Here is a 27,907-nt window from a genome sequence, read left to right on the forward strand (position 1 = left end):
TCTGACAATTTTCTGCTGCGAATTTATCCTCGTTTGGTCACACGGAGGACTGTTGCATTCTGGGATATATCAGCTGAAAAGCAAAACAAACAATGGATCCAGATGTTGCAGCAGTTGCTTTGTGGTGTTTGCTGAAGAAAAATAAAAAAAATAAAAGAAAGCATTTGTTGGCTTGTGAATGGTTAGCTTGGAGACAAAGGGAGAGTGCGTATTATAGGTTGCTACTGTTAAATGCTCCAAAAACTTAGCAGTGAAGACCCAGATATGACGAGGCAGTAGCTACGCTTGGACAAGACTCAGGTCACAGACCTGCTCAACCTGGTTAATCCAAGCTTATCTAGCTTTGTGAAACTCATTGTGGTATTGGAATAAACACATGGATAGCTACTGGACTGATCAGCTGACACACTCTTCTTCTTCTTGTGACCACAACTTGCTGACCTCGCGATTAAATAACCGCCATGTTGGTGGTCGAGATTCTGACTAGAATTTTGCCGAGTTTCCCGTGAAATGCAGCCAACTTTGAATCTTCGCACAAAATTCTGGAGAAACTAGTGTGAGTGACTGCACCTTTAGACCGTGGTAGCGAACTAGTTCATGCATGAAGTTCGTAATTACGACGCAAATGTCATAATTCGAAATAAGGATTTTTTAAATAATTTGTGGGGGTTGCATCATAACCTCGAAACATCTTTAGTCAAGGATGTCGTAACCCGAGGACCCCCTGAACCTGCTCAATCGGTTGTTTCTGTAAGAGATAATCCTGAGTGGAGGAGGCCAAGGGGATGCCCAAGAGCTCATTTCTTGAGCAAGTTGATACATCCTGCCAGGAGGTACAGGGGCCTACATGGAGACTAGCCCAGAGGGACCCCCAGTCTTGGCATCATAGGGTGTGCGAGGTGATGTGGTATGTCCCAATTGATTGATTGTTTGACTGACTTTAAAGTTTTCACTCTGCACTAATGATTCATGCCTAAGAATTATGAAATCTGATAGCACCTCAAAATATTGTTTTTATAATTAATCATCTTAGTATGTTCTTCACTTACTTGTCACCTTCCTATTAGTAAGCTTACTATTTAATCTGATATTTACTCACACTTGTGTTCCCTGCAGTTCCTCCTCTCCACTTGCATTCTTGCCTCCAACCATTTAGAAATTTATATAAGCAAGAAAATCTACATTGCATATCTTGCTGAAGTTTTCACAAAAATAAAAATTCAAGCCATTGATTTAATAAGCTTGGTTGTTGGACTGAGTGGCTCTGTGGGTATGGTGCTAAGCTCAACCTTAAAGTTGTCAATTTCATGCCAACATGACAGCATTTGGTAAGCAAGGTGACACTACTGTAAAACTAGCAAAGCTAATATGGTCCTAGTTACCAAGCTTTGGGGATTTGTTAACCCTTTCACACACTACGACGCGATTCACGGCAAAACGGTATCATCTACATGAGCTTTTGACTCGTATCGTGTCAAAAAAAAAATTAAATTTGCCAAAAATAAAGTATCTTTCAGAATCGCGTCAATTTCTTTTGCGTCAAAGATCCAAGTTAGACCTATAAAATAAACTAATTGTCAACTCTCTCGTGCCGTTGGATGTGACGTGATAATTGCCCGTGGTTTAGTTGCCTCTCAGCAGGCAGCCTGTCAGCACAACTGTCGTCCCTTTATGTTTTTTTTTTTTTTTTTTTTTTTTCCAGTCCGTAAACTTCACAATTTATTTGCATTTCTTGATATTTTTTTCTTTCATAAGGCAGAATAATCTCTTCCAAAACCAACGATATATAATAATGCCAGGAAAAAGAATACTCAGTCATGGGTGAAATCAATAAAAATTTTGCCGCACTGTCAGGCCATTCCGCGAGGCCCCCTAGGGAGCCCCAGACAGATGTCGCTTTGGAAAGAGAAACTTATTAAGTTTTTGGTGCGTGAAAGGGTTAACTACATTTTTACTCGCAGAGCTTTGAATACACTCATCAATTATTTAAGAGGTAGAATCAATCTATATCTCCGACGCCCTGCTCCCTAACGGGAATTTCCCTCCAGGGAGTGACCGCGGCAGGTGTCTCCATCTCTCCCTGTTCTGGCACTCCCTCTCAGCACACTCAATCCTGCTACTTACAACTTTCTCACTCCAATACTTGCTCACCCTACTGATCCACTTCATGGGTGGTCTTCCCTTGACACACCCTCCCTCAATCCTTCCCTCATACACTCTTCACAAATTCATTTTCGTCAAGTGTCCAAATCATCTCGGTGTACCATGCTTTACCCATTCGATTACTCCACAGTCCACTCCTTTTGCTGTCACACCCATACCAAACCTTTCATAGACACTCATTATATTCTCCATCCCATCCTGAAACAACACATTCACCTCTTATATAACTCATTTCCACTGCACATATTTTCGATTGCTGTGCTACATTCCATGTCCACATCTCTGATGCATACGACAGAGCTGGCAGAATAATACTGTTCCTTATTCCCCTCTTCACCTCCATGCTCACACTTCTTCCTTTCATGAATCTCTCCAATGCACCTACTACCTCTCTACCCATCATTGTTCTTTCCCTCACCTCATCTTCCATATTTACATGCTTACACAATACTCTCCCAAAATATCTAAACTCAGTCACCTCATCCATTCTCTCTTCCCCCAAAATTATCCTACATTTCCTTGTACTCTCTGTTCTGACTGTATGGCTTTGCAAAATCAATGGTCTACTCTCTTGCCCTCTCAAATACTATAACGTTACTCTCTCCAGCATTCACTTTCAGCTCTCTCCTCTTACACACCCTATCACACTCATCCACTATCCTCTGCAGTGTCTCCTCATTCTCTGCCAACAATACTGTATTACAGGTAACTCTCGATTTACGCGAGTATTGTGTCCTTGAAGAGGTCGTGTAAATCAAAAACAATGTAAATCAAACAAGAGGCAGGTTTCTATCGAAAAATAAATATTCACTTCATTCAGTGGAGAGAGAGAGAGAGAGAGAGAGAGAGAGAGAGAGAGAGAATATCCATATCACTGAGATATCCACTCAGGCACTCAGTCTCAGCCTCACTCGTGTGAGGAAGAAATGAGGGACACCATGAGCGACTGGCTAGTATTGGTACCGCTACTGAGCAGTCTGGTACCGGTTCCGTACCGTATAGCTGGTACTGTTAGTACTGGTACTGGTACCTGCCCACCCCTATTGTTGAGTAGCGTGGCAGCGTGGGTACCGTATTGTTGTTCAAGTGGCGCGTGGGAAGAACTGAGCTCAGCTGTGTGGCCGCGGGAGCGATTGGCTAGTACTGGTACCGGTACCGAGCAGTCTGGTACCGGTACTGTATCGTATAGCTGGTAACATTAGTACCGGTACCTGCCCACCCCTACAATGTTGAGTAGCGTGGCAGCGTGGGTACTGTATTGTTGTTCAAGTGGCGCGCTCAGCTGTGTGGCCGTGGCGCCATGTGAGTCCAGTTGAGTGAGACATTGGGTGGCCACTCCATAAAATATCGCGTATAAGTGAAAAAACTTATAAATTAAACATTTATTTGGATTTTGGACCCCGCGTTATTTAAAAAACGCGTAAACCAAACTCGCGTAAATTGAGTTACCTGTATCTGCAAACAGGCATGCCACCAGTGACTCATCTGTACCTTTCACTTTCAGCTTTGGACCTAGCTTCCCCACTCTGGCTTTCATTTCTATGATACAACTGCCCATGTACACATTAACCCTTTCACGGCTAAACGCTTGTAGTGAGCGGTAGGCGCATTTGCTGGTGGTGCTAAACGCTCGCTGCGAGCTCCAGCCGCACTCAAATCTCCCGCATATGAGAGTGTTCCAACAATATTTCTCACGGCACAGGATTGCCAATTGAGTGGGTTTTCCACTAAATTTGGTGGAAAATCATATCAGCCCAGCGCGGAAAATCTACAGACGAATAACTGGTGGATGTTCTTGTCCAATATAACAGCATTTTTGCATAGTTTCACCTATCACCTGACTGATTCTTTGACCAAACAGTTGTAAATATTGCAGTTGGCAATACTACCTTGTCAGAACCTCATGGAGAGATGTCCGCAGTTGCCTCAAAATGACTGATCATCGCACACGCACTGACATAAGTGTTCACATTCAACACTCGCTGAACGTGCATGTACATTTGCAGGAAAGGCATACATAACCGACTCCTATAGATCTAGGCCTCTTCTTTCCAATGGTATTTTTGGTTTTAGCTGTGATGGATAGTTTTTGAGATGCAGAAGTTAAAAGAGACACCCCCATTGGGCTGCCCGACTGCGCCTGAGGGGATAGTCGCCTCTCAAGCCCCTACAGTGAAAGGGTTAAAGGCCATGGTGACATCACACACCCGCACCAACATCAAAACCCCCACTCAACTCACCATTCACGTGTACAGAGACACTCGCATCCTTATAGAAAGATATGATACCCTCCAGCAAAAGCCTTTCCACACCATAATAATATCCTTATAACATCCCATACTCTTCCTGTCAACCCTATCATATGTCTTCTCTAGGTCCATGAAAGCAGCAAACAGCTTCCTATCCTTCACTAGGTACTTTTCAACTACCATTTTCTGTGCAAATATTTGATCTACACAACCCCTCCTGTTCATAAAACCCCCTTGTTCATTGCCTACACTTTTTCAGTTATTTTCTTCATCCTCATTTGAAACCCTTCCATACGCTTTTCCTGCCACACTGAGTAGCCTTATTCCCCTGTAACTATCACAATCACCTCTGCTTCCATTCCCTTTGTACAGTAGCACAACAGTAGCCTTTCTCCAGTCCCCTGGCATCTCACTCTGTTCCCATGCTAGGTTACATATCTGTAATATTTATTCTACAACTACATCTCCTCCATCAGCTTTTCTGCTGTTATGCTATCAGCTTTAGGGGCCTTTCCTACTTTTAACTTCATTGCCTCCTCTCTCTCCCCTCCCCTGTGAATCTGGCTGCCCTACGGTGATCTTTATTCCTACACTAGTCACTTCTGCTCTCTCCCATACTCTCATTCATTACAGTTTCCAAGTGCTGCTTCCATACCTTCCTTAACTCCTCATTCCCTCTCACAAGCACCCCATCTTTCCTCTTCATGCTACAAATGTCACTCTTTCCTCTCTCCCCATTTCTCTCTTTTAACTTTCTCCTGGTATTTTGCAGATATTTTCCTACCAAAATCCTCATCCACTCCTTCTTTACTTTCTCTAACCAGCCTCTTTACGAACATCTTACTCTCCCTGAACTTTCTATCCCATCTCTCTTTTGCCTTCTCCATCACATTTTCTTGTAATTTCTTCTTCTCTCCTCAACTTCCTCTTTTATCTCATCCATCCACCAGGCACTCCCTTTCTTACTTTTTCCACACAACTATTCTCACTTCTTCCTCAGTTTCCCTGACCACTGAACTCTTAAAAACATCAAACACCTTATTCACTCCTGTACGGTGTTCTATCCCTGCTCTAACTTTTCAAAGTATTTACTCCACTTTCTTCCCATAGATCTCCTTTCCTATTCCTGTGGCCACTGTCAAGCAATTTCTCACTTGCTAGTTTCTTCCCACCCTTTTCTTTCTTTCCATTTCCTCTGAATTCCCATTTCTCTTTGATCCTAATTTTGGTTTTGGTGATCAGATCCATTAAACATTCCTCTCACATCTTTTGCATCTACTACATCCTGTCTCAACCTCATATCTACAGCTAAATCTATTACACTCCTCATGTCTCCCCTTGCCCATGTATACCTGTGAATTAGCTTGTGCTGGAAGGTGTTTGCCAAGACCAAACCCCTCTCAGCATGAACATCTACAAGGTATAGTCCATTCTCATTCACTCCATCCACACCCCTCTTCCCGACCACACCATCTGTCTCCGTTTCCAACTTTTGCATTCATATCCCCTAACATGAAAATTCTTCTTTCACTCCCAAAGGTTCTCAGACACTGTCCTAAGTCCTCCCAGAATCACATCATCTCACTCTTGCCTTTCTTTGACTCATTTACTGGCGCATATACACACACACACCCATGCATACTTTACTATTCTCATCTTTCCCGTCATCCACACTATACATGAGCCACACCACCCATGCCCATCCACTCCTGCCCACACTCATGGGGAGGCAAATAATGCACATCCCTGTCTCCCTCTTCCCCCTTCCACCCCTGCCCATACTACTCCCCACTCCACACCCTCCCACAGCCTCTCCTTGCCATCACTCCCACATATGTGTCTCACACCTAATACATCAATCCTTCCTTTCTGGAATTTGTTTATCATCTCCCTTCTCTTCCTTTCCTCATTTATGCCATTCACACAAGCCACTCTAAGGAATATAGTTAGAATCAATCAATCATAGTTATTACCTCGGATATTCAAATTTTGTTGATTTCCCCTTGACATGCCTATTCCTGGAGGCTGTAGAGTAGAAGATGGATGTCGCTGTCCAGGTGGACCCATATTTAACATTCCAGGGTTTCCTCCCATGATCATGGGTCCCTTGCCTCCCATCAGAGGTCCTGCTGACATTGCAGCACTGCAAGGAGGCAAGGGTGATGTGCCTCGCCGCAAATCTCTCTTGTTATCAACTTTGCCTCGGTTGGATGCTGAAAGATTACAGAGTTTTCATGATGTAATCTCTTGGTTATAAGTAAACTACTCAGTCAATTGCTTATAAGCCACATATAACTTTAAATATGCTGCAAATAAGGGGTAAGACTCTATTTCTAGATACAAATAAGGCTGCAGACTGCAAAAGAATTTCAACTATTTTTTCTTTTAGGGTAGGGTATTTAATTTTGTATTAATTCTGTGGTGAGTTAGCTTTCCAATACAAATAGTATGGCACATATTTGCTACACAGCATCCATAGTCTTCATTGACCCAATCAAATAGATGTGTCAAGATACACGAATAGGATGTTTTTATCGTTGATAAATTGGAAAAAATTTCAGAGGGAAAAGCTTCCCCATTCTCAACTTACAGCAGTCACACAGACTTTCAGGAGGCAGGTATTAGATGAACTGTATATAAAAATGTTGGAAGATAGATGTATATAGACACCATGAAAAATAAAAAAAAAAACTATCCGAGAAATGCAAGAAAATTTCAATCAGTAAGGGAGTTAGGCAAGGTAACAAAATATTTCCAAAAGTGTTCATGTCTTGTTTAGAAGTAGCATTTAAGACTGGAATGGGAGGAGGACTGCCAGGAGTATAGGCAGCGAGTGAGTGAAGCGATATGCCCTCAGTCGTATCCTCCCCATTAGTTAGTATTAGATGTAATTGGTGAGATCCTACTTTAATACCATGAAACAGAGAGAAGTGGGAGATGTTGGGGAAGGCCAGCAAAGGACTAGTATTGGTTGAAGATGATTATGATGATGATTCATATTTGTATAGCTCTTTAAGAAAATGGGTGCATATTTATTTGATGGAATATTTCAATGAAATGTTACTAACCTTGCTGTTGAAGAGAAGCTTGAAGTGGCATATTTACACCCACATGGTTGTCATGATCTCTGTTTCTTTCTCCCTCCTTTACATCATTTACAACAGGACTGAAAACACAAGTTGGGAGTAAAAGAGAGACCACGAATAAAAGGAAGGGGCACGACTGAAAAATATTTGAGAGATGAGACATGGAAATGGGAACTTTTTAACATTTCATAATGAAAGTCTATGGGTATGAAGTTGTGGAGACACTTAGGAGAGGGAAGGGAAGGACACAGACATAAGATCATGGAAAATATCCTACTGATTCACCGGCAATATGCACAGATTTCACGGGGTAAAAGTTGAAAGGCCATCCTCCTGGAGGTGAGTCGTGTGTGTGTGTGTGTGTGTGTGTGTGTGTGTATTTACCTAGTTGTATTTACGTAGTTGTGACATACGGGAAAAGAGCTACGCTCGCGCTGTCCCATCTCCATATCCGCTCTTATCCAACTTTTCCTTAAAATCATGAATGTGTCTTGCACAAACCACCACCTCCTCCAGTCCATTCCACAGCTCAATGCTTCTGTTTGGGAAGATAAACTTTTTCACATCTCGCCTACACGTAGTCGCCCTCAATTTCTTCCCATGTCCTCTTGTTTCTCTCTCGCTCCACACACACAGGTCCTCTCTGTCCAGATTCTCCACCCCACTCGCCACCCTGTACACCGCTAACAGGTCTCCTCTTTCTCTTCTTCTCTCCAGGGTTGTGAGCCCCATGCTATTGAGTCTCTCCTCGTAAGTCCGATCCCCAAGTCCCGGTACCATCTTAGTTGCCATTCTCTGTACTCTTTCCAGCTTTCTTATATGTGTGTGTGTGTGTGTGTGTGTGTGTGAGAGAGAGAGAGAGAGAGAGAGAGAGAGAGAGAGAGAGAGAGAGAGAGAGAGAGAGAGAGATGGATGCTGCTGCTGCTCCCTCTCTCTCTCCCTTTGTATCAGTGAGGTGTCAATCTTTTGACCCCCCCCCCCCCCTCTCTCTCTCTCTCTCTCTCTCTCTCTCTCTCTCACACACACACATGGCCTTTCAGCCTATTACTCCATAAGATCTGTGCATATTGCCGGTAAATCAGTGAGATATTTTCCATGATCTTACTTACGTCTATGTCCCTCCCTTCCCTCTCCTCCACTTTCCTCCACAAATCTATTTCTTTATCACAATTAATATGAGGAAATACAATTCAGCACACACGTCATCTATGCATCATGCAAATTTCTCTATATTTATGCATACATCTCAAAATTATCAATCAATTTATGTTTCTTTATGTTCACCATTAAATTTTGCATATTTTTATATACAAGTAACTCTTGATGTACGCGAGTATTGTGTCCTTGAAGAGGTCGCATAAATAAAAAAACAATGTAAATCAAACAAGAGGTAGGTTTCTATCGAAAAATAAATATTCACTTCATTCAGTGGAGAGAGAGAGAGAGAGAGAGAGAGAGAGAGAGAGAGAGAGATAATATACATATCAGCCTCACTCATGTGAGGAAGAAATGAGGGACACCATGAGCGACTGGCTAGTATTGGTACCGGTACCGAGCAGTCTGGTACCGGTTCTGTACCGTATAGCTGGTACCGTCAGTACCGGTTCTGTACCGTATAGCTGGTACCGTCAGTACCGGTACTGGTACCGATACCTGCCCACCCCTATTGTTGTGTAGTGTGGCAGCGTGGGTACTGTATTGTTGTTCAAGTGGCGCGCGGGAAGAACTGAGCTCTGCTGTGCGGGCAGTGGCCGCGGGAGCAATTGGCTAGTATTGGTACCGGTACCGAGCAGTCTGGTACCGGTACTGTACTGTATAGCTGGTACCGTTAGTACCAGTACTGGTACCGGTACCTGCCCATCCCTATTGTTGAGTAGCATGGCAGCGTGGGTACTGTATTGTTGTTCAAGTGGCGCGCTGGAAGAACTGAGCTGAGCTGTGTGGCCGTGGGAGCAACTGGCTAGTACTGGTACTGGTACTGAGCAGTCTGGTTCCGGTACTGTACTGTATAGCTGGTACCATTAGTACCGGTACTGGTACCGGTACATGCCCACCCCTATAATGTTGAGTAGCGTGGCAGCGTGGATACTGTATTGTTGTTCAAGTGGCGTGCGGGAAGAACTGAGCTCAGCTGTGTGGCCATGGCGCCGTGTGAGTCCAGTTGTGTGAGACATCTGGTGGCCACTCCATAAAATATCGCTTATAGGGGGGGGGATATGTAAATTAAACGTTTATTTGAATTTTGGACCCCGCATTATTTCAAAAACACGTAACCCAAACTCGCGTAAATCGAGTTACCTGTATAATACATGACGATTATGTTGAGTTTATGGCTGAAAACTTGTTATATTTAGTAGTGACGTTTGAAATTTGGCACACGCGGCCAGCCCGGATACGGGGCGGGGCACTGTTTTCGCCCAGCTGTAGTGAAGGGATAAAAAAAAAAAAATAGTAAATAAATAAAAAATAAAATAAACAGACTGACTGCATGTCACTACACCATATACTTACAATTTCTGCATGTATTGAACAACATACGCAGAAACTTTCCTTGGCTTCTACATGCTTGCGAAAACACATCTCTTACCTATCAGACTTATCAGAACGTTCATGGCGATCACGATCAGCTGTCATCTTTCTCATGACAGATGTTGGTGTAAAGGCCAATGGGGACTGCGACTTTACCCCAGACTTGCTAGGGGATCCATCCTGTAACTTATGAACAACTGTATGTTATTTATTTGAAAACAATTGAATACAATGCTGCTTCATACCTTACTAACAGCAGCATAGTTTTATATGATGAGATCTATCCTGCATATGTTCTAGCATACAGCAAAATCTTTGTCAGCATTCTTTGACTAGAAATTACAGGTAAGTTGGCACGGATAAATAAAAGAAAATATTTTTTGACCTTATTTACCTTATTTACACTTGAAGAAATGGGTCCTGAATTAACACTTGACACTGTGTTCACAGGCCCATTGGGGTTTGGAGACCGGGCTCTTTCAGCTTCTCGCTTACGGTGCTTCTAAAATTAAAAAATAAAAAAAAATAAAAAATTAAAAAATAGATAAATAAATAAATAAATAAATAAATAAAAAACGTAAAAATTTCATTCACACAAAATAACCAATTTTTAAAAGGAAACATGCCTATATATTTTTTACAATAACATCATCATCAAACCTTGCCCATGTTTCACACAGAGGAGATACAGGCTGAATCCCAGGGAACAAGAAAACATTAAAAAAACAAAGGAAAGTTGTCACATGGTTTTTCTATTTTCACATTTATTCTATTAGCAGAACTACTACATTAAATTACTATATATATATATATATATATATATATATATAAATCTATATATATCTATCTATATATTTATATAAATATATATATATCGAGATATATATATATATATATTGTTGTGCTGGAAGTTTCCCAGCGACCATAGGCCTCTAGAAGGCTCCCGGAGAAACGAGCAAGGGCGGGGAGCAAGGCGAGATCCAGCCAAGAGGGCGCGGCCAGGCGCCAGGCGGGAAGTGTTGCCAACTCGCATATATTTTTGCTACATGTTCTTGTATGATCTAAAATATACTGTAACATTCTAGACTGTACTGTTCTAGATATATATAGAAGAGGGCGAGAGAGGGCAGTTCCAGTCATAGTAAGCTAGTGGTCAGTGAAGAGTCAGAGTGAAGTGTACTACTGAGGAAGAATATTAAACTACAGAAGCTGTGCAAAGTGTTTACATATCTCCCTCCCACGGAGTCTCCTGACGGCGACACGGAACCCAAGTAACACGTCCGGCATAACACTGGTGTCAGGAGTGTAGCCATTTGTTTTTTCGCCATGGAGACTCGTTCCCAAGCTGCCCAGAGGGACGACATGTTGACTGAACTTTTGGAAGCCTTGAGACTACAGGGGGAGAAACAAGAATGAGCACACCAAGAACTCAAAGAACAACAAGAAAAAGCACACCAAGAACTCAAAGAACAACAAGAAAAAGCACACCAAGAACTCAAAAGAACAACAAGAAAGAGCACAGCATCAACAAGAAGGAACACTCCAAGAACTCAAAGAACAGCTAGAAGATCGCTTCACAGGATTACAGCTACAGCTAAAAGCAGTTCAAGATGGCAGTGAATCAGTGCGAAGAGAAATGACTGGTGTGACCACGAACTTGGGACAACGCCTGATAGAAGTGGAGAAAGAACACACAAATCTTCAACAAGAGATGGAGGTGGTACGGGAGACGACACACAAAGAAATATTAGAAGTGACAGAGTGAAGGCCCTTGAAGACTGCTTGGCTGGAAACGGACAGCCAGTGCCTGCAGGGGCTAGTTGTACCCAAGATGCTTCTCCTACGCAAGTCCGGGGTAGTTTGAGCCCTGTTTCGCCTGAGTTTATCCCCGCAAGAATTTCCGCCAGCCCCATGAGTCTGCTGGGTTCGCCTGTTAGAAAGAAGCCTCAGGAGTTTGATGGTAAGGTCTCCTGGGAGGCTTACCGCGCTCAGTTTGAGCTGTTGGCAGCTCGGAACGGATGGGATGACCAAGAGTGCGCGGTACAGCTGGCCACTAGCCTGAAAGGGGCGGCGCTGGAGGTCCTTGCTCAGCTCAACAATGCGACAAAGGGCAGCTACAGCGGGCTGGCACAGGCGCTGGAGCAATGATATGGGACCAAGCACCAGAACGAGCTCTTCAGGGTTAGGTTCAGAACCCGCAACAGGAGGCGCGGCGAGTCTCTTCAGGAACTCGCTCAGGACCTTGAGAGCATGGCGCACAAGGCATACCCAGGTGCCACCCCTGACCTGCTGACGGTTTTGCTGCGTGATCAATTCATCGATGCCCTGGACAGCCCTCAGCTGAAGATACAAGTGAACCAAGCTAAGCCAACATCAATGCAGGAAGCTCTGGCACGTGCCATGGAGTTTGAGTCCTTTGTTAGGTCTAGCTTGTCAAGCTTCAGGGACGACTCGACTTCTGGCTTTAGGGCACGAAAGGGCGCTGTCAGCGACACAGACAGGTTCCAAGGAACGTGCTGGTACTGCGAGAAGGTTGGGCACAAGGAGAACGAATGCTATAAGAGGAAGAAGGAATATGAAGGTGGCGCTAAGAAGAAGCCCAGGGAAGGACCCAAGTGCTGGACCTGTGGAGAAAAGGGGCACTGGAAGAATGAGTGTCGGAAAAATGTGCCCCCAACGAGGGACCACCACTCGGGAAACTAAGAAGGACTGGTTCACGGGGGCAACGACCAGTCTGTCCTGTACATGCCCCGAAGATATCAGTGTGCAGAACCACCATGACAAGCTGCCAAGTGGAGGGCAAGTTTGACGGAGTGTTGTGGCCTGTGGTCGTCGACACAGGCTCGGAACGCACATTGGTGCGGCCTGACGTGGTGAGTCATCGTCGGCTTCCTAAGACGCCGCATCGACTGTGCGGAGTCACAGGACACTACGCAGAGCTCAGAGGCCCAGTGGACGTGAAGTTTGAGCTCGGAGGAAAGGAAGAGTTCCTCTCTGTGTACGTGGCCGACATGGATGACCCCTGCATCCTAGGTATGGATTATCTGGTCTCCCACAGGTGCGAGCTGGACTTCCGCGCTAAGCAGCTGACTGTAGGAGGAAGGAGGGTGCCACTGACGACTGTGAACAAGGAAGACCTGCCAGTGACGGTCAAGCGCACCACCATTATTCCTCCGAGATCGGAGATGCTGCTACCCTGTCAAATTACGGGTGCCCCCCCGGCTAGCATGTGTGTGGTAGAGAGTGGAAGTCGATGCCCGGTAGAAAACGGGGTGATTGTAGGCAGTACTTTGGTAGACCCTGCTGCAGCGGAAGTGCCTGTCGTCGTGGCCAATGTCTCCTTCAGCCCAAAGAAAAGAAAACAAGGGACCATGGTGGGGTTGTGCCAAGAGATCGACCAGAAACCAAGAACCTGTGTCTGCAGGAGAAACCTGACAAAGCCCCAGGAGGAGCTGCCTGACTACCTGCGCGACCTGTTTGACAGGAGCTCCAAGTGTCTAGAGGAGCCCCAAGTGGAACAGCTCAGGGAGCTTCTCGTGAGGAATGCAGATGTGTTTTCCACAGGAGACCTGGACTTGGGGTGTACGGACCTGGTAGAGCACCACATCGACACAGGTAGCCACCGCCCAGTGAAGCAAGCTCCTCGAAGGATGGCACCAGCCCGTTGCAAGGAAATGGATGAGGTGATGGATGATCTCCGGCAACAGGGGTTAATCGAGCGGTCCAGCAGCCCGTGGGCGTCTGCTGTAGTGCTCGTCAGGAAAAAGGACGGTTCCCTCAGGTGCTGCATGGACTACCGAGCCCTCAACGATCTCACCATCAAGGATTCATACCCACTCCCACGGATCGACGACACGCTCGACGCTTTGGTGGGCTCCAAGTGGTTTTCAACACTGGATATGAAGTCTGGGTATCACCAAGTCAAAATGGCGGAGCAGGACAAAGAGAAAACAGCCTTCTCCTACGGTCAAGGCCTGTGGCAGTTTAAGGTCATGCCCTTTGGCCTGTGCAACGCGCCGGCCACGTTCGAGCGGCTGATGGAGAGGGTGCTGGAGGGACTTCACTGGAAGACGGCACTCATCTACCTCAACGACGTGATTGTCTTTGGCCAGACCTTCGAGCAGGAGATGGAAAGGCTATCAGAGGTTTTCGCCCGGTTTGGAGCTGCACACCTTAAGCTCAGCCCGAAGAAATGCTGTCTGTTCCAAAAGGAGGTCCAATACTTGGGACACATCGTGAGCGAGGCTGGAGTACGCACTGATCCTGAGAAGGTAGCTGCGGTAAGGGACTGGCCGACACCCACCAACGTGAAGGAGCTGCGGAGCTTCCTCGGGTTGTGCTCATACTACCGCAGGTTTGTGAAAGGCTTCGCTACGATTGCTGCACCACTGCACCTCCTGACGAAGAAGGGGCGCAAGTTTGAGTGGACAGCGGAAACTCAGGTTGCCTTTGAGAATCTCAAGGAGGCCCTCATCAGCTCGCCCGTACTCACCTACCCAGACCCCTCTAAGCCTTTTATACTGGATTGTGATGCCAGTGATGAGGGGATTGGTGGAGTGCTGTCCCAGGCATGTGCCGACATGGAACGGGTTGTGGCCTACTTCAGCAAGAAGCTCACCCCAGCCGAGAAAAACTATTGCGTGACCCGGAAAGATCTCCTGGCAGTAGTCAAGAGCCTTGACTTTTTCCATGCTTACCTGTACGGTGCAACTTTCACCATCCGCACGGATCACGCTGCATTGCGGTGGCTGAAGTCACTGAAAAACCCTGAGGGCCAGCTTGCTCGCTGGATAGGTAAACTAGAGCAACATCACTACACTATTGTGCATCGACCTGGGCTAACACACGGTAACGCGGACAGCTTGAGCCGGCGCCCCTGCCAACCTGAGTGTCAACATTGCCTCCAGAGGGAAAGCGTCCAGAATATGTGCCGCTGCACTACAGTGGAACAGACAGCGGAGGTGCCATGGGAAGACTTGGGAAAACTGCAGCGGGAGGACCGAGATTTGAGACCAGTTATGGAGTGGCTGAGTCAGTCGTCAACGCGACCTGGGTGGGAAGTAATCTCGAGAGAAAGCCCTACCACCAAGAATTACTGGACTCAGTGGGACACTCTTCGGATGGACAACGGGGTGCTGCAGCGACGCTGGGTCTCTCATGATGGTCTTGAACACTACTGGTCCACGGTGCTACCTGTGAAGTCCCGGGAAGGCGTCTTGAAAGAAATGCACGACAGCATCACCAGTGGACACCTTGGGGTAAAGAAGACACTGAGTCGCCTGCGCCAAAGGTTCTATTGGGTTGGCATGAGGAAGGACGTGGAAGAATGGTGTCACGCGTGTGAGGTGTGCTGTGCAAAGAAGGGCCCCAAGGAGCGTCACCGTGCCCCATTGCAACTATACCAGGTTGGAGCCCCCATGGAACGGGTGGCAGTGGATATAGCAGGACCCTTGCCTCTGACGACGAACGGAAATAGGTACATCTGCGTCATAATGGATTACTTCACCAAGTGGCCGGAAGCCTACGCCATCCCTGACCAGGAAGCCACTACCATCGCCAAGGTTTTGGTGGAGGAGTTCTTTTGTCGCTTCGGTGTGCCTAACGAGTTCCATTCCGACCAGGGAAGGAATTTTGAGTCAACAGTCCTTGCTGAGTGCTGCAAACTCCTGGGTATCAAGAAGACCCGGACCACCCCTCTGCACCCACAGTCAGATGGAATGGTGGAGAGGTTTAATTGGACGTTGGGCCAGGAGTTGGCCAAGCAGTGCAACAATGATCAGTCTTCATGGGATCAGAAGCTGCCTACGGTTCTCATGGCCTACAGGTCTGCCGCCCACGAGACTACGGGGTATTCACCGGCAAAGCTGATGTTTGGACGTGAGCTGCGATTGCCGGTGGACCTACTGACAGGAAGGCCTCCTGGGGAAAGCCTTCCAAGGGACGCCACCAGTTTTGCCCGTCAACTAGAGGAACGGCTGGAAGAGGTGCACCATCAAGTCCGAGGTGCCTTGAAGTTCTCCAGGGAGGCCATGAAGCGCGGTTACAATATGAGGGCAAGCCACGTTGACTTCAAGGAAGGAGACCGAGTCTGGCTTTACAACCCGCAGAGGAAGAAAGGACAGTCTCCGAAGTTACAGAGCCCCTGGGAAGGCCCTTACACTGTGCTAGAACGCCTCTCTGACGTGACTTACCGAATCTGGAGAACGGAAAGGACCAAGCGGAAAGTTGTCCACGTCAACCACCTATGGAGGTACCACGGTCCGGGAAACTACACCTGGAACAACTACAGACACTCAGCAGCCGACGAAAACGCAAGGGACGTCCAGGACCGAGAGGTCGACGACGACGTAGGCCTTCTGGACCTTTCAGCCGAGGGAAATAACCTCCCAGCTTCGGCAGATGTTCCAGGGACACCCCAAGAAGCAGACGACGACGAGGCGCGCCAGGAGACAGACGAGCAGGAGGCAACGAACAGAAGACAGAGACAACGCAGGCGTCCACAGCGATACAACGATTATTATGTTTTTGATTAATTCTCTTACGTTTGTATATAGTTAAGTGTGTGATCGGGACGATCACAATTAAGAGGGGGGGATAGTGTTGTGCTGGAAGTTTCCCCCGGCGACCATAGGCCTCTAGAAGGCTCCCGGAGAAACGAGCAAGGGGGCGGGGAGCAAGGCGAGCCGTCCAGCCTGCTGGGCGCGGTCAGGCGCCAGGCGGGAAGTGTTGCCAACTCGCATATATTTTTGCTACATGTTCTTGTATGATCTAAAATATACTGTAACATTCTAGAGAAGAGGGCGAGAGAGTGCCAGTCCCAGTCATAGTAAGCTAGTGGTAAGTGAAGAGTCAGAGTGAAGTGTACTACTAAGGAAGAATATTAAACTACAGAAGCTGTGCAAAGTGTTTACATATCTCCCTCCCACGGAGTCTCCTGATGGCGACACGGAACCCAAGTAACACGTCCGGCATAACAATATATATATATATATATATATATATATATATATATATATATATATATATATATATATATATATATATATATATATATATATATACAGGGGGGTCGCCTGATATGCGAACTTGGGATATGCGAACCACCTCATATGCGACCTCCTTCCTCCCTCCCTCCCCCCCTTGGGGGGTGGAGCACGTGGGAGCGGTGACTTGACTCGGTAGTAAGAGAAAAGTTTTTTTTCATTCATTTCATGTTCCCGACTTCGCTAACATCCATTTCCTACCAAATAATGAACTTGCTGTTACTCACTTCCCGAAGGAAGGGAAATAAACAATGGCGCAATCTGGCAACTCTACTCTGTGAGACGGCTCCACGTGTTCTCTTCATCAGTACGTCTAAAGCAGTTTTTTTTTCATTCATTTCATGTTCCCGACTTCGCTAACATCCATTTCCTACCAAATAATGAACTTGCTGTTACTCACTTCCCGAAGGAAGGGAAATAAACAATGGCACAATCTGGCAACTCTACTCTGTGAGACGGCTCCACGTGTTCTCTTCATCAGTACGTCTAAAGCAGCCATTGCTCTCACAAGCTGTGTCTGTGCTGTGTGCAAGCTAGCCTGTGGGCTATTGTTGTTGCTGTTGTTGTTATTATGGCGCCTCCAAAGAACTCGAAAAAGCAGTTTATTACATTGGAAACTAAGTTAAAAAAATGTGGCTGACCGCCCATATACCATTATTTACATGCTTTTTAAGGTTCCTAATATGCGAATTTGCGATATGCGAGGCTTTGAACCGCCCATATTCTCGCATATTAGACGACCCCCCTGTATATATATATATATATATATATATATATATATATATATATATATATATATATATATATATATATATATATATATATATATATATATATATATACATACATATATATATACAGTAATCCCTCGCCATATCGCGGTTCACTTATCGCAGTCTCACTGTATCGCAGAATTTTAAATTGTAAATATTTAGGTTTGTATCGCGGATTTTTAAATTGTAAATATTTTGTTTTGTATCGCGGATTTTTCGCTATATCGCGGGATTTTGCGGAATAGAGGTATTTTAATATATTTATTAATTTACTTATTTTGCAGTAAAAAAATCATTTTCTATCCTAAAAAACTGTAAACAATAAAAAAATTAAGAAAATATTAATACGAGCATATTAAAAGAATATTAAATTGAAATAAAATACGTAGCGTACAACAGACGAATAGACAAAGACTCGCACGTATGGAAAACGCAGCTACGGCCGCTTCCGCTTGAGCTAGTTTGCCCACGTGTGATCGTACACGGCACACGATTGGCTGATGGATGGAAGGCGACCAACCAGAGCACTGTGTTCTGTATCCTGGGCGCTGATTGGCTCAGCGACTGTAGCATTTGTTGGTTCGTGAGTGGTTAGCTCGGAGACAAAGGGGGAGTGTGTTACAGCTTGGTACCGTTAAATGCTCAAAAACTTGGCAGCGAGGACCCAGACAGGATGAGGCAATGACTACACTTGAACAAGACTCAAGTCCTAAACTTGCTCAACATGATTAATACAAGCTTATCTAGTTTCGTGAACTCTTTGCAGTACTGGAATAAACACATGAAGAGCTACTGAACCGAACAGCTGTTGTAAGCACCCCAAAGCATTCGAGACAGCTGTTCATCTTGCAGAAGAATTCAGATTTAGAAGTTACGTTTTGGTATGAGTTAAGTTGCGATAGGGAGAGCATACCACTTGAATCCGTGTCCCGCCAGGCTCAGCTTCTACTCGCCAGCCAAAGTTGCCAGTTATGCATTTTCTACCGAAGTGTTACCACGCTGGGCAACGGAGCCATCCTGGCAGCGCTCCCTTCCACATTGTCAGCGAGCGGACCTTGTCATACACTCACACTCTCTCTTACCCTCTACCATAGTCTCTAATTCTTTCTAAATCATACTTGAAATAAGAAACAAAATGGTAATTGTGGATATTGACTCCGTGCCTCCAAAATACGGCATTACGCCTCCCTATTATATACGTAGTTAAGGGACACATATTTAAACTCAACCAAACCTTAAATAACCTGACCTCTAATGGGGGGTGGGGGGCTTTGCCCCCCCTCGAACCCCCCAGCGTGGTAACATTGTACTGTGACTGCATTAGAAAATGCAAAACTGGCAACTGAGCCAAGTGGGAGCCAGATCCCGAAGGAGTGCCCAGGAGTGATTCTAGGGGGGGGCACTAATTTTATACGGATTTTCGAATAGTACGGGGGTCCTGGGTCCCCAACCCCCGTACTATTTGAGGGACGACTGTATATATATATATATATATATATATATATATATATATATATATATACATACATACATATATATATACATATATACATATATACATACATACATATATACATATATACATATATACATATATACATATATACATACATACATACATACATACATACATACATACATACATACATACATACATACATACATACATACATACATACATACATACATACATACATACATACATATATACATATATACATATATACATATATACATATATACATATATACATATATACATATATACATATATACAGTAAAACCCGATTATCAGAAAGCGGATTATCCGAAAACCGGATTATCCAAATTGATCTGGATAATGCAATTAAAAAAAAATTTCTATACTAAAACGTTATAAAACATCAAAATAAATAAAAGTAACTACATATGTACTATATTAACACATTTAAAATTGATAAGAACAGTTAAAATGAATATGCTTTCTAATACGTATTGCGAAATAGCTTGTAACGAATAGATCAATGTATTAGACAAAAACATTAAACAAACTCTCAACAACACCACGTCCGCACCTTCTTCGCCCCAGCAAGGACGTAGGTGCGAACGAACAAACTACTGCACGACTACTCTCAGACCGTACTCTCAAGACAACGACACAAACACGACTCCCTCTCCACTCCATGCCACATTCCCTTCCAACATACGAGTTGCGCGATAATATGAGTCATCATACTGTGTCTCCACCTGCACGATGCATCAAGGTCACACTTGCAAGCTTGCACAACCATTCACAATCGCACTCTGCAACATTCACAATTCAGATCTGCAACGCTCACAAGTATCAACATACACTGGTCCAGACAAGGAGACACACAGACAAACATACAATAAAACATTTACATCACATGTTTTAAGCGTACTACTTTGTTTAGCGTAGCGTGTGTTTGTTTGGTTTCATTGTTTACATCGTCAGTCGGCGGCAGTCGCGCGCACAATGCCGACGATCAAACTGGCGGCGATCAAAATGCGGCCATAAATCCGGATTATCCGAAAAATCGGCTTATCCGAAAGAGGCTTCCCTTCCATTTGGATAATCGGGTTTACTGTATATATATATATATATATATATATATATATATATATATATATATATATATATATATATATATATATATATATATATATATATATATATATATATATACACACACACACACACTCACTCATACCGCAGTTTACGAGTTTAATTTGTTCCGGAATTTTTTTTGAAAACCAAAACAAATTTACCCATTTAAATTAAAGTGAATCTCATTAACCCTTAAACTGCTAAATGCTCGCAGCGAGCAGTAGCATCATTTGTTGGCGGTGCTAAACGCTTGCTGCGACCTCCAATCGCACTTAAATTTCTCGCGCATGAGCATGTTCCAACAATATTTTACGAACCTCTTTTCACCCCACAGCGTTGCCAATGGACCGTATTGGCTATACAGGCAGCGCCATACGTGGCCACTCAGTGAACTGTCAAAGCAGTACTTTCCATAGAACTCAAGTTATGTATTAGAGTGCGCCTGAAGCTGCCTCCAGGATACAAGGCCTTGGTGCCGCCACCGCTCCAAGCCAATGACTGCACACACTTTATTCCTACCCGATTTCCTGACTCTACTATTTGACATGGAGAAAAACTGAAATCGGGTAGAAGTGAAGTGTGTGCAATCATCGGCTTGGGGCGACGGCAGCATCATGGCCGTGTATCCCTGAGACAGCCTCAGACGCACTCTAGTCTATAACTTGAACTCTATGGAAAATTCAGCTTGGAGTTGAGTGGCCACATGTGGCGCCGCCCGTATAGCCAATACGGTCCATTCAGTGGGTTTTCCACTAAATTTGGTGGAAAATCATATCAGCCTAGCGCGGAAAATCTATAGACGAGTAACTGGTGGATGTTGTTGTCCAACACAGTGGCATTTTTGCAGTTTCACCTATCACCTGAATGATTTTTTGACTAAATAGTTGTAAATTTTGCAGTTGGCAATACTACCCTGCCAGCACCCCATCAAGAGATCTATTCAGTTGCCTTAATATGGCTGGCCGTCATGCATGCACAGACACAAGTGTTCACAGTGTTCAGCTGATCAGCCCTTTTTCCAACGGGGCCTAGTGTAGTGTTTACAAGAGGAAATGGATCACGAAGGCAGGAAAAATGGATGGATATGGAGTGCTGATGATGACAGTGATGATGAAAGGTATGGTACTGGTAGCTTCTCTGGTTTTGCAAGTAAAGAGTCGGCTATTTACAAGAGAATTTTGCTTATGGAAAGGAAACTAGATAAGTGGATCAGAATAGTGAAGAGCTGGGACGAGGAGGAAGTACAGACAGAGAACTTCAAAGAGACCTCAGATCACGAGTGTGCAAATTAGAGGACAGGGAGAAGAAGCTGATTCAAGAAAATTAAGAGCTAAAGGAGAAATTGGCGAAATATGAAAAATCGATGAAGGAAGGAGTAATCGAAGGACTAGGAGAGGCAAGAAAGGAAAATGAGAATTTGAAGGAAATAGTAAACAAAGAGGAACAAAGGGTTAGCAAAGAAGTGTTGGGGGAAATAAAGACTTGTAAAGTCGAAAATGAGAAAGCTAATGTAGTCCTCAAAGAAGTATTGAACAACAACTGAAAGAAGACAATGAAAACATAGAGAAAGAGGTGGTTAAGGCTTTAAAGAAAAACAAAGAATTAGTAAGAGATGTAACAGGTAAGAAGTGTAATAATATTTGGCATGAAGAAAAAGAATATAATGTACAAACCAAGAAGGGAAAAGGAAGAACTGAAATCAGTAAAAGACTTACTAAAGAACTTAAATGATGAAGAACTGCAAAACTTTGAAGAGTAGGTGGAAGAAATCTAAAGGATGGGCCCATACATATAAGGAAAAACAAGGCCAGTTAAATTAAGATTAAGATCGCAGAAGGCAACAGAGGAAATTTTGTACAGAACAACTAAGTTAGGGGAAATAGAAAAATGTAAGGAAATATATATAAAGAAAAATAGAAATGAAGAGGAAAGGAAGAAATGGAATGAACTTCTAGCAGAGGCAAAAAAGAGGAATAATGCAAGATTTGAAGAGGAAAAAGTTTTTTGTTTTGTTTTCTTGAGTTCTTGGAGATCGAGTAAAGCAATGGTACATACGGGAAAAGCCAAAAGAGAACAGAACCTAGACAAGATTGTAACTAATAAGGGGTTAAGTGTGATGTATATGAATGTAGACGGGATAATATCTAGTAAACTGAAACTACAAGACTACCTAATGGAAAAAAAAAAAAAAAAAAAAAATGTATGCTTAACGGAAACAAAGCTGAATGAGGGCATTCAAATAGTGTTTGATAATAATTATAATGTATGGAGGAAGGATAGAAAGGGTAAAGGTGGTGGATTAGTGATGATAATGACGAGGAAGGAGTTATTAGTGAAGTCAGTAGTATATGGAGAAGGAGAGGAGGAAATAGTGAGTGTAAATCTGGAGGACAGAAACAGAGAAATGATGACGATAATAACAACCTACGTACCACCAAGAACAAACTCATGGAACAGGGAAGAATATGAGACCATGATTGAAGATATCATCCAGAGTTTGAGTAGGTTACTCAAAGCTAACAAAAGTCTTGTTAGTTGGAGATTTTAACTGTAAGGAGGTAAATTGGGAAATAATTGAAAGTGGAGGTAGTGAAATGGCATGGGGGGAAAGATTTTTAAGATTGACGATGATGATGCAATGGGTGAAGGAAAACATGAGATACAGAAGTGACGACGAACCGGTGAGACTGACCTGGTGTTAACAAAGGGAATGCACTTGTTGAATGAATTAAAGTATGGGTGCCCCCTGGGAAAGTGAGATCATATATATATATATATATATATATATATATATATATATATATATATATATATATATATATATATATATATATATATATATATATATATATATATATATATATATATATATATAGATATATATATATATATATATATAATATATATATATATATAATATATATATATATATATATATATATATATATATATATACACACACACACACACACATAAAAACTAACCTCTTTAGCCTTCTCTAGCTCCTGTTTGAGGAGGGCCTTTTGCATAATGCTTTGGGTGTGAGCAACCAATTCTTGGTGGGATGGGGGTCGTCTACAAGGGCCTCCAACATTGTTTACACTCAGATTACTGCCCAAGGATCCACCTGAAAACACTACAATAAAAAGTACAATTACATCATTTATTATAAACTTGATCAAAATAAAAGAAATCTTTACTCTTGATTCAAATTTTCCTTTTATCATAATCAGTGTTGTTGAAAGGCTACTAAAACCCACTGTCAATGTTTGTAAACATGCTATTGTCTGTTCCATATGAGGAATAAAAATGTACCAACAATAAAGTAACAATGACTATTGCAAAACCTTAATGACCTATACCAATTTCAAACCTACATGCTTGCCATAATTCTTACTTATCATTTCCTAAAGCCTGTTACAACAAACAAAAAAACAATAACTGTACAAATTCTTTCTTATTTTTATTGATGAAACAAACAGACCTTTTATTAATTTAACCCGGTAGCAGCGGGGACCATGTTTCTAAATGGTCCTTCTCACCGAGAAAAATGAGAAAAAATCATCACTCACAAAAACCATTTCATAATACATATCAAAGCATTTCTGATCAGTTTATGCATCATCTACTTTGGAGGGTTTATATCATGGCACAAATTTGGCCTGTCGCTGCTACACGGTAAAGTCACAAATTTGGCCCATCGCTGCTACCGGGTTAAGCCTTGAAGAGACAATGCTCTTAGATAATATACTGGCAGTTCTTGCCTTCATAAATCTCCTTGAATCTTGAACTGTGGAATTCTTTTGTCCTATTCCCATCTTGATGAACATTTTATCTGACCCACACCTTTTGACACAGTTCTTAGTTCACCTTATAAGCTGTTTAAAATCTAAAGGAGAAATGTTGAAAGGAAAAGACAACAATTTTGCAGGTTTATATAAGGAAAAGAAAAAAAACAGCAGGAACATGTCAAACACCACTGTAAGAAGATTTTGGGCAGATAGGGTGGTGGGATAAGACTGGAGAAAGGTCTATGTAGTCATGTAACAAGTTTTAAACACATTTTTACCTCAAAGTCAAAAAGTATCCAATTTCTGAACTTACTGTGCGGAGACAGACGTGACTGTTGAAGGATATGAGGGTTGAGCATGTTGGAAGCATCAGGGTTGGGGGAAGCCACACGAGGTGATAAAGATGCACTGCCACCAAGGGAAATTCCTCCACCTACAACAGGCTGCAACACAAATGAAGGTTGGTTACAGTAAAAGGAAAATAAGAAAAAACACTGGAGCAATTTAAATTTACTTTGGGAGAACAAGTCCTAACATCACACACACACACACACACACACACACATTAAGGCGAATATGGAGAACCGTACCGAGATCGAGACGAGTGAAGTGCGATGTTTGTTTACGTCGCCATCATGACAACGGGAACATGCAGTGGATTTTTCTGGCTTCGAGCAAAATAACAGTGAGCTGCAGAATAGATTATTGCAGAGAAGAGTGAAAGGGTTGGAGAGTGATTTTGAAGTGGTGATGAAGATGGTGAGTGAATTGAGAAGGGAGAGAGAAGAGGATAAGAGAAAGATAAGTGTTTTAGAAGCAAGGGTGGTGGAGCTCGGGAATCAGCTGATGAAGTGCACTGAGGGGGTGAAGATAAGCGTTGATTCGGTGGAAAAGTTTAAAAAAGTGTGAGGAGAAGCAAAATGATAAAAAAGTTGAAGTGGAGCAAAGAGTTAAGAAGTTGGAACAGAAAGCTGACGGAGGTGGAGAGATGATGCAAAGGGGGAGTGTGCAGACCTTTAAGAATATCATGGAGGAGTAGCTGAGAGAGAAGATGGCTGAGAAGGTGGCGAAGGTGATCAAAGAAAATGAGGCACTGGTAAGAGACACGGTTGACAAGAAGAGCATCATTCTGTTTGGAGTTATGGAGGAGAAGACCCCTAGTAAAACAGTGAGAGAGAACAACTTGATAGATGCAGTGAAGATGGTCGTGCAAAGGGTACAAGAAGAAGGAAGTGACCTAGTGAAAGAAATAGATGACTGTCATAGGACTGGAAAATTCAATGGAGAAAGAGAAAGACCAATTAGAATACGATTAAAGGCAGAGTGAAGCAGAAGAGGCCCTGGCAGGAGCTTGGAAGCTGGCAGGAGAAGAAGACACCAATATGATGTGGCTGAGAAAAGATCAGAATGAACAAGAAAGAGTTAAGTTGAACGAACTAAGAGGTGAGGTTCGTGATTTAAATGAGAAGAGATCGGAAGAAGAGAAGAGGGAGTTTTTTTGGAGAGTAATGGATATGAAAGTGAGAAAGTGGTTCATAGGGATGAGAGGAAGGAGGGAAAGAATCTAAAAGAAAAGGAGAAAGGGTGGAAAGTGGCATACATGAATATTAACCCCTACGGGACGGGGAGCGGCGATCGCCGCTCGGTTGACAGAGGACGGGTGGCGGTGATCGCTGCTCTGCTTATATTTCGCTCATGTTAGCCATTCTCCCAAATTTTTTCCTTCCAAAATATGTCAACACTTGTCCCGAGTACTTTTAACAGTGAGTCAGTGCGAGACTTTCTTAGTAGGTGGACGTTTAAAAATAGAATGTCTGCGTTCTAAACGCCTCGTCGGTCCATACAGCCAGTGGCTACGTCCACTCCAATAGCTAATTCATCACGTACTGATCGCTCAAGTGCTAGACCTTCCGACAGCGCAATAGAACATGAACTTGATATTACTGTTGTAACACTGGAAAGTGATTTTAAGTGGAGTGACAGTGATTCTGAGTGGCATAATACAAGTAGCGATGATGATGGGGCAACCACCTCAGGTCCAGCAGCTCTGACCATGTGCACTGCTGCGACACGTTCCACACCTGTTACTGCCCCGTCCACCAGTGGGCAGGAGATGACAAGGCAAAAGTCTATATATACCAAGTCAAGTCACTCTGCCTTCAAAACTGCTACTAACACGCGCAGGGGGCGGTTTGGGGTGGAGCAGCGGGGTGACGTCACTTGAATCCAAATACCCGCCATTTCATGGCTGACTAAAGCTGCGGCCATGTCTGCACTTTGGATGTGGATTCTTGCCTTCTTTCACCATGTGTTCAGGCAAGCCATTGATGAAGAAAATATGCCTTTTTATTGAGCTATGCGTGACTGTAATTCCAATGCCTACAAACGGCGGTGTGGGGGGTGTGGTTGGGCACGTTGAAGTGATTGATTTAAATTAGTCCTCTTTTTTTCATTTTCTCTAAATCCCAGTTTCTACATTATCTAGTTAGGCTCCAAGCAACATCCTCCCACAAAACTGCGTATGACTTGACTTGGTATATATAGACTTTGGAAAAGGCAGCCTTCTGCTCCCCTTACATCTTCACTACGTTCTTCTCCACCTGTATCTCCTCCAAGGTCCAGGAGGAGGATTGAGTTTGCCTTATCCACTTCCTCTGCTGAATCTTCTCCTCCCAGAAGTGATGCAAGAGACCATACACGAGGACGAGCAGGCAGAAAAGGAATAAGAGGGAGGAGAGCGAGACAAACACAAGTTGGGAGGGGAAAGAGAATGCGGGGTGATAACGTTATCACACCTCCACAGTGTGTAAGTCTAAGCCATATATAGCAAGCCAGGGTCAAGAAAGAAAACTGACACAGTGACTCGGTTACCAAATATCTGCAGTAATTACTCCCATTCAACACACTGTATCTCAATAACTACAGAATCTAGACACTTTGGGAACATTCCATTTGAAAGAGGAAGAGTTATTGATAGTCAGAATGTATATTTCATTCTCCTCAATTCTCTAGTTAAAGAGTATTGATGAAGTGAATGTCGATGAAAATAAGAGATTTACAGGTGTTTGTCCGTACGGCGACAGGAAATTGCAACCTGGTCCGTCCCGTAGGGGTTAATGGAATAGCTTCATCATGGATAGAGTTTAACGACTATTTGAGAGGCAAAGAACCTGATATTGTGGGGCTGATGGAAACTAAGTAGTGTGACCCAATTGAGGTGGTGGGGATTGGAGAAGGTGCAAACAACGTATGGAGGAGAGACAGAGGGAGAAAATGCTGATGGTAAAAAAAGGCATTAGGGTGGAGGAGGTGATTGAGGGTGAAGGCTGGGCGGAGGTGTTGAAAGTGAAACTTGTGGGACTTGAAGGAAAAAGGAGGCATTATGTAGTAGGGTATGTGCCCCCAAGAACAAGCACATGGGATTTAAGAGAATAATAACAAATGATACATGACAGTGAAGACACGGTGAGTTGCCTGGATGTAGAGTTGAGGGTGTGTGAGAGAATAATCATAATGGGTGATTTCAACTGCAAGGAGGTGGAATGGGAGGATTGGCAGACGCAGGGAGCAGACGAGTCATGGGGAGGAAGACTCCTGCAACTGGCAATGGAACATGTGCTGACTCAGTGGATTACTGAACACACCAGATTCGGGAATGAAGGAGAG

The 27,907-nt window shown here is 43.7% G+C and overlaps 1 protein-coding gene across 9 annotated transcripts in view; it reads right to left on the minus strand.

Annotated features, from left to right (window-relative positions):
* The window catches only part of LOC126997345 (eukaryotic translation initiation factor 4E transporter-like), a 92,282-nt gene that overhangs the window by 12,145 nt on the left and 52,230 nt on the right, over positions 1-27,907 (minus strand). For 6 of the 9 annotated variants that reach the window (XM_050858401.1, XM_050858398.1, XM_050858399.1 and 3 more), the window contains 6 exons: positions 24,555-24,684; positions 23,435-23,586; positions 10,422-10,529; positions 10,086-10,213; positions 7,481-7,578; positions 6,386-6,625 (listed from right to left, as the gene is read on the minus strand). In XM_050858401.1, coding sequence (XP_050714358.1) covers positions 6,386-6,625; positions 7,481-7,578; positions 10,086-10,213; positions 10,422-10,529; positions 23,435-23,586; positions 24,555-24,684 — 856 coding nt within the window. The remainder of the gene's footprint in view (positions 1-6,385; positions 6,626-7,480; positions 7,579-10,085; positions 10,214-10,421; positions 10,530-23,434; positions 23,587-24,554; positions 24,685-27,907) is intronic. The other 3 variants (XM_050858396.1, XM_050858395.1, XM_050858400.1) reach the window with 3 other exon arrangements.

This window comes from Eriocheir sinensis, chromosome 12, assembly GCF_024679095.1.
Source record: "Eriocheir sinensis breed Jianghai 21 chromosome 12, ASM2467909v1, whole genome shotgun sequence".
Classification (NCBI taxonomy): domain Eukaryota; kingdom Metazoa; phylum Arthropoda; class Malacostraca; order Decapoda; family Varunidae; genus Eriocheir; species Eriocheir sinensis.